General features: G+C 43.7%; 1 protein-coding gene across 1 annotated transcript in view; it reads left to right on the forward strand.

The window, feature by feature from the left end:
• Window positions 1–427: 427 nt before the first annotated feature.
• The window catches only part of T265_01055 (hypothetical protein), a gene marked incomplete at both ends in the record, with an annotated part of 15,958 nt that continues 8,025 nt past the window's right edge, over window positions 428–8,360 (forward strand). Inside the window, 3 exons of the mRNA XM_009164998.1 lie at window positions 428–522; window positions 1,627–1,758; window positions 4,624–4,675. Of these exons, the coding sequence (XP_009163262.1) occupies window positions 428–522; window positions 1,627–1,758; window positions 4,624–4,675 (279 nt within the window). The remainder of the gene's footprint in view (window positions 523–1,626; window positions 1,759–4,623; window positions 4,676–8,360) is intronic.

Consider the following 8,360-nt stretch of genomic DNA (forward strand, 5'->3'; position numbering starts at 1 on the left):
CAAAAGCTGCAATTTGGAACACGCCCTCCTCCAACACAGACTTATGTGTCATATTCCTGAGGGACGAAGACGACAGTAAACAATCAATACGGTCATCTTGGAGATTTGATTAATTGACTCGGGGTGTTGTTTGTGCTGCAAAGTTTAGGAAGAACAAAGGGTTTCCCCAACCCCGTCTCAGAGTTTTGTCGCGCAGGTGGCGTTTTATGTTGTACCCGTTTTGTTTTGGTCTGCGGTAGGTGTGGAGACTGGGCACCTAGTCACATAAAGTTACCTGCTTGTTGGCCTGGTTAGATGGGACATTGACTAGGATAGGACTAGGACACAAGTGGTCACTGCGGTCTGAGATGCGTTCACCTATCGCGTTTAGATTATTTTCCACAAATTCATGTCATAAATCGTGAAGTACACTCATTTGCAAATCAATATGGTTTTCACCAGAGACTCAACTGAATCTCTCGTTTGTGATATTCTACAACTGAATGTACTGAACAAAGGCCACCTCATGTTTTCAGCAACCTTGTGAGTAGTTTCCTTTATGAAAACACACTGCGATATTTCGAATATCATGCCAAATGTATCATGAGGCGGCCTGTTTGCAGCACATTCAGTTGTAGAATATCATATCATTTGAGTGTCTCGTGAAATCAAATTGATTTGCAAATGAGTGTATTTCTCGAAAACAGTGCAATTTGGGTTCAAGTGGATCATAAGGTTGACGGAAACTCGGAAACTGCGCCTACCTGATAAGCCCGAAGTGGAAGGGCGAAACCGGTCGTGGGATGTGGAAGTGTTTTCAGCAACCTTGTGAGTAGTTTCCTTCATGTCATAATTGTTTTTTCCTGGGAAATGAAAAACGGATAGCCTCGAATTTGGGGAGAACGTGTCAAGCCAGCAACAGTGTTGTTTCTTGGAGTTATTAACCTGGATTTCCCCGCTACACTGAGGATCAACAATAAACATTGTGCAATCGTTCTATCCTCGTTTGGGACGGAATTTTGGTAGGTTTTTAGATTTCCTTGCAAAAAATATCTCTTTAGCTCATCCAAAGATATCCGACCACGTGATAAAGTTGCAAAATACATGCTTCAGTTGGCAATGCGATATTCCATATTCAATACACCTTGTTTCCATTCACTTCACACACGACTCTCCAATTCAGTCGAGGGAAACTGAGAACTCAATGGAATTCGCATGAGTTTTACTCGTCAAGTTGAACAAGACTTTAGCGAAATACACTCACAACCAAGTCAAGTTACTGTGCTCTGTCAAGAAAAAATGTACTCTGATGTTTCGACTATCGTTCAAAGTGAGACATGAGCACACATAAAGTTGGAGAATGCCAAAAGTGAAAGATTCAATTGGGTCTCACCTTAAAACCAAACTGGTGTGCGAATGAATGTGCCTGACAATTTGTCCGGCTGGATTAGGCACTCAGTCTCGGGATATGACCTTTTGTTATAATCTAACATCTACAGGGTGTCTCATCATAGACGCAAAATTTGATTAGATTAGTAAACGTAGCCAACTGAAAGAAAAGATAACAAATTCTTTCATTATCAGTATTTACATAAAGGAGATTTTGCATGCAAGTGTGCATTTTTTTACATCTACGATAGTTGTCAGTACGCGCATTGAAATTGTGAAACTCTGTTATTCTCTTGGTGAAAGCGCCACCGCTGCACTTCGTGGTTACAAAACCAAACGTGTCCAACTTTTTATAGAAGAAAAAGGCGGCTTTTTCAATATTTTTGTAATGTTAGTTTATTTACAGTTAACCTCCGTAATGCATGTCCACATAGAAAAGGTCATAAAATTTGAATTGGTATCGAAGTTTTAACATGGGTATTAGATTTTGTGTCTATTATGAGACATCCTGTACATGTTTGAACGATTTCATGCATCGACAGTGAAATCGCGGGCTTGACCAGTCATTACTGAGAGAGAAACATATTTTCGGTTGCCAGCTATGCACAGCTCTTTTTTCCGAGCGGTTTTCAATCTATGAATGTGGGATAGTAGCCTTGATATTTCCAGAAGCGCTTCACAGGTAAGAGTACTTTCGGGGATGCTGACGACGATCGGACGGTCCTTTCGAATATGTTACGCGTCCGTTGCTGTAGTGTTCCAAGCATCACACACCCCTTGAGTTAGTCCAATCAGAGGAGAACAAAACTAGCCACTTCGGGTTGCGAGTTCAATAGGGCACGCTCATATCGATTGGTGGAACGTTTACACCCCGCTAACTGTTTGTAGTGAGTGCGAATGAATCAAGGCCTACCTGCCAGAAGTCAGACTGCCAGTCTAGGGTGTCCTTCTGCGGAAAAGAACACTTGTTGGTACCGACTCAGGAGTTGCATAGAAAAGTCAGCTTTCAAAAGGTCATCTTTCTCTCGAGTAAGCTTGTCTATACCTTTGTCTACTTATACTTTGCAAAATTTGCCCGACTGGAACTGCGGTAGTTCTCTGTAGAGCATTTAACTGTGAACGATTTCTGGATGCTTCTCTGATTCCATTGCCGCAGAGGATTTTTACGAAATACGAGGCGTGGTCAATGACATAACCAGGTATGATTGTAGGCAAGCAAAACGTTCAGTGTCAAGCAACACGTGACCAGCAACACGGAACCAGTAGATCATCTCAACTACATACTTCTAGCTTTCTGAACAACGTTTTCCAGTGCGGTCACCTAGTCACCCACATTAGCTGCACTTTAATGTGAACTTATCTCGTATCAGCGGTAAACCATTGTTGATGGTGTCGAACAGCTGAGGCAGGGAGCCAGGAAGGATAAGATTATGAGGGCCTCAATGAAGCGACAGCCGTCTTGACAAAAAAGACTTTGTGGAAGCACCCACGTCTCTTCCGTTGGATAGCAAGTGAAGTGAACGAACCTCACTGACAGCAGAAACAGGGAGCCAGGAGGGATAGGACTGTGAGGGCTTCAATGAAGCGGCAGCCATCTTGACAAAAAAGACTTTGTGGAAGCATCCACGTCTCTTCCGTTGGATAGCAATTGAAGTGAACGAACCTCACTGACAGCAGAATAATCCAAATCACTCGTAGCATCAGCGATCCACGTCCAAGATCTTCCTCGAATAAGTCTCGACAGACTGTCTAGATCACGCTTCCAGCTTCCAACTTTTTCCAGGTGAGGTCTGCCACAATCAACCATATCTTTTAGTGGGGGAGATGGCCACAAATCTGGAGAAAGCTTCAAACCTTTATTGATTTTTCCGTATACTCGTGGTTGCTTTGGGCAAAATCGGTCTCTAAAGACATTTCTATGCAAGGAAAATGGATCAAGTGTGAAAGGAACACCATGTAGTATATTTTTTCTAGACCAGATTGGTAAAGCTCAGAAAGTCTATTTCGGAGCCTTGGAACATCATCCGCGAACAGGCAGGCAGAAGATATTTCAACCGCCGAGATCCTAGGAAGGAACGGACCCCCAATTGAGACAGGTGAACACGGTCTCACTGGGATTGTTCAATCTTCAAACACGCAGAGTTCGCTTTTGCTGACCGGACATCTGGGTTTTACTCCTTATTCTCGGAAGAGTGAACCTTATGCGAGGTCAATCTGGCTGACTCTGTAACAAACATCTCCGCCTCTGTACTACACGCAAGCTTTTTCAGAATGAAATTTGCTCCAAGACGAACCAACCAAGATGAACTCCGCTCTTGGAGAACTGGTATGGGTCAGATATTCTACGACAAATTGTGAAACATCGAAGTAACTTCCAGCTTCATTGGTTTTCCTGGTAGGTTTTACTATCCTACTGACTGATGGCTCACGTATCATGCTTGTTGATATCCTATAAAAAACTGTGCGCCGTCAATGGAAATCTGAGTTTGACTCGAAGGGGAAGCAAACTCCGAGTTTGGTCTTGTCTGCAGTGAAAGCAGGAAATCCAATGTCACACGGGTCTGACGTGGTTTCTTGAATGACTGAACGGTGCAAGAGGCACAAGGGGCATACAATGGTAACCAGTTAAGCTCAAGGGCTTCGAATCTGTTGGTCGCTAGGCCATTGCTGATCGAGTCATCAGTCCTACGGGGAATCTCACACAGGCGAACAAGACACGGAAACCAAATTTCCAAGGTTAGACCCCAACTCAAAGATTAATCGATTCAAAGATGCGGCATGCTTCTTTGGTCTTGGCATTCTACGCCTTGAACCCTCAACGACGTGAGGGAAAAATGACCAGCGTCTCGATTCCACAAATGGTCTGGCCTCGTTGGAGCAAAGGCCTGTCCGTTTAGAAAAACGTCCCCGCAGTTAGGAGCCACAATTCCCAGAACAAATAACGGAATAGAGACACGTTGGGACGCGCACAAAGAATTGAACCCCGTGGCATGTCTGTTCTTTCGACGATGTGATGGGATTACCATCCAGGAATCGCTGGGCGATCGATTGATGTGCCTGTCAGAAGTTACGATCCAGGTAGTGTCACGGGGAAACTTACGTTTGAATTCCTGTGGTTCAAGCTTGAGCTGTTGGATTAGCCGTAACGTGCTAGTCTCAAACATGGCCCAAATTCTTGCATCACCAAGAGTATACATGACTGACAAGATCTCATTAGAAAGAAAACAGAATTCAGCGCTTTCCCTGTTGATGTAGACTAACCAAGATAATCGCTCCAGAAGGTGATTTCTATTCACCTTCCACAAATGTAGGTCCGGAAGATACGAGAACCGACGATAATTGCGCTTATGAGCATGATCCAATTCTTCAAAGGGATGTTGCAAAGTTCACCGCGTCTCTTATTCATGAATGATGAGTGTTCATCTGATCAAGAAGGCAAAAACCGATTTTTATGGACCCAGAGCGAGCTGCTATCACCGCGTCGTGCATAGGTAATAAATAATTCGAACAACAAGGGCACAATGGCCTGGCCAGAGCTGTCCAAAAATTCTACTCGCGGGCACATCTTTGCTCCATTGAGTGTACGATGGAAAAACAATAGTATAGATGAACAGCTAGGCGTTAATGCCTGAGCGGACTCGCGTCGTTTCTCTTTTCCTGTGTGTCGGTAAGTGTTTTATCGTTTGCTACACCGTAATTATCACTTTTTGGACCGCACGAACAGTTTTCTTTTCGGAGGATGAAAAACTCTTTGTCGCTTGTGAACCGTTAAGTGGAGAGATTTGTGACCGTGAAAGTGTTCTTTATGTGGGTGACTCGTGACCAAAAGTCTCACGGTACGGCGCGTTTGGGAGATACAAGGTTCTGAAATTAATAAATTTCTGACAATTCCATTGTTAAGGACGAATTCTCAAGATGAGCTCAGTGGTTTAAGCCATGGAGCGATTTGCATCTAGAAACCGTTGCTTAAATCAAGATGCAACTATCAGTCAGATAGCAGGCCGTGTGAGTGAAAACGGAGTGACACAACAAGAACGAAGTTGTCTATCGTGATAACAAATTGATTTGCAAATTAGTGTATTTCTCAAAAACGGTCCACTTTGGTTTCAAATAGAACGTAAGATTGACGGAACCTCAAGGACTGCGCCTACCTGATGAGCCCGAAGTGGAAGAACGAAACCGGTCGTGTGTTGTCGAAGAGTTCTCAACTACCTTGTGAGTAGTCTCCTTTATGAAAAGAAGTTGCCAAATGCTGAAACGGCCTTGGAACGGTCTTAGCGCGCGAAAAGTCACAACAGGCTCATCTGTCTGGTGTTTTCAAAGTTGACGAGGATATTTTGTTTTCGCACTGCACTTGGACTGTACAATGAAGCGATCATGCCATGAACGTTAGATAGTGGGGAAACATCTACAGTGACGGACCTCAAACTCCGGCCTTGAATGTATGAGGTATTCGGAAGTTCTTTCGACGGACTCTGGTGAAAGTGAACTCGTTGTGGAGTCACTTGGAATGACTGGCGTCAAACATTTCACCGTGCAGGAGCTTGAATTACAAATCGAATTGACAGTAATGGGAAAGGAGCTATCGAATAAGTTGTTGTATGACCCTCGTCGAAAATAGGCTAATCCCACGTTTCAACATCCCAAGGCATTGGGTGACGGTCAGCGCTGTCGAGATCATTGACCTTGAACGGCAGATTCATGTATGACTCTGGAACTAGCAATGACATCAGCAGCATGAGACTGTCGGCAATAGATGTTTTCCCCCTGCAGATTAACTGTATATGCGTGAGCGATGGTGGCCTTCCATCACTCGGTAGGCTAAGAGGTTCCTGAAGAAGCCGGAGGGAGCCTATCACTTCACCATCCTCAGAGAGAAGCTACAGCAATACATCCGTGTCACTACGTCCAAACGCACCCATTTAGTACAAATAAACTCTGTTGTTATGACTGTAAATTAGGGACACTTTCGTATGTGTAATATAAGCAGCAACATTCAAAGACAAACATCCGGAAAGCGAATTTAAGGAAGGTTACTGACCACAGAGTGGACTATCTTTCATTTGAAGACAGGAATGTCGGAAACTAACTTTAAAAAAATGGGTTAAAAATCTGATAAAAAATTTTCGGCCTGACACTTGCCGGACTCCAGCCAACGGGCCAGGGAATTTCAAAAACTCTTTTGACCCCAGGGCTCACGAAAGACTCGGTCACATGGGTATTTTTAACGAAACTCATTATTGGGACTCGTACCAACAACGGAACTAAAGTCAAGACATGGTGCGGCTCATAGGGTGCCTAATTTTCTGATCTAGTGCCAGAAACCACAAACTTATGGTCTAGGAACTAAGAATTCAGCCTTAACGCTCATTTTATTTTCTATTCCATAAACTAAGACCTGTGTAGTTTCTAGCTAAAAAATCGCTTGCATATTAATTTGGTTTTCACGGAACACTCAACTGCATCTCTCGTTCATGAAATTCTGTGTGTAGACGCTCACATTAAAGTAAATTTTCCGCAGCCGACTGCTAGAAAATGTCAAAATGATGACAAAGATAAAGTACTCGCTAGAGAGATGATAGCCTTCAGCACGGTCGCTTCAAAAAGATTCTCTTGCACTTGTACTTTCCCAACGTTGGAAGCTACAAGCCTGGATTTGTGATATGACACAATTCAACAATTGATGATGTCCCCAATGAAGCAATTCAGGGTTACTCACTTTTTGGCCGTTCACGTCGCACGTTACCAACTGTTTGCGGAGTTCGGATTGCGGTACACTGTGAAACGGGGGGTGGGGTGGGGTGCAATTACATGAACAAACCAGTGCATCAGGGTGATTGGGACGAATGGGCTCACTCACACGGCCCAGAGAAACCACTGGAAAAGGCGGGAATCGGGTTCAAATCTGATAATTTTCGGCCTGACACTTGCCGGACTCTAGCCAACGGGCCAGGGAATTTCAAAAACTCTTTTGACCCCAGGGCTCACGAAAGACTCGGTCACATGGGTATTTTTAACGAAACTCATTATTGGGACTCGTACCAACAACGGAACTAAAGTCAAGACATGGTGCCGCTCATAGGGTGCCTAATTTTCTGATCTAGTGCCAGAAACCACAAACTTATGGTCTAGGAACTAAGAATTCAGCCTTAACGCTCATTTTATTTTCTATTCCATAAACTAAGAGAACGACCTGTGTAGTTTCTAGCTAGATTCTAGCTAACAAATCGCTTGCATATTAATTTGGTTTTCACGGAACACTCAACTGCATCTCTCGTTCATGAAGTTCTGTGTGTAGATGCTCACATTAAAGTAAATTTTCCGCAGCCGACTGCTGGAAAATGTCAAAATGATGACAAAGATAAAGTACTCGCTAGAGAGATGATAGCCTTCAGCACGGTCGCTTCAAAAAGATTCTCTTGCACTTGTACTTTCCCAACGTTGGAAGCTACAAGCCTGGATTTGTGATATGACACAATTCAACAATTGATGATGTCCCCAATGAAGCAATTCAGGGTTACTCACTTTTTGGCCGTTCACGTCGCACGTTACCAACTGTTTGCGGAGTTCGGATTGCGGTACACTGTGAAACGGGGGGTGGGGTGGGGTGCAATTACATGAACAAACCAGTGCANTTTTGTTTGGAAATGAGTGTATTTCGCTATATACAATTATGTTGGACTATGGAAACCGTGGCATAGAATTGGAACGCCCAGGAAAATACTGGATGACGGATTAAAGGTGGGAAAAACGCCATACTCTGATTGGTACCGAGGAGCCCAAAGGACAAAGGGAACATAGGATGCCGACTGAAGTTAATATTGTGTTTCCGCATAGATAAACAAACGCAGTCACAAATAGTGAACTTACGGTTTTGAGTTTTTGAAAGAGTTATACTCGGAAACCTCCGTCCTTCATTCGGAGAACATAGCCTCTACTGTTTCGGTCCCTTCTTGGTAGAATTCTACACCAAACAGAGCTCATGAAAGGAT

This window comes from Opisthorchis viverrini (assembly GCF_000715545.1).
Source record: "Opisthorchis viverrini unplaced genomic scaffold opera_v5_11, whole genome shotgun sequence".
Classification (NCBI taxonomy): Eukaryota; Metazoa; Platyhelminthes; class Trematoda; order Opisthorchiida; family Opisthorchiidae; genus Opisthorchis; species Opisthorchis viverrini.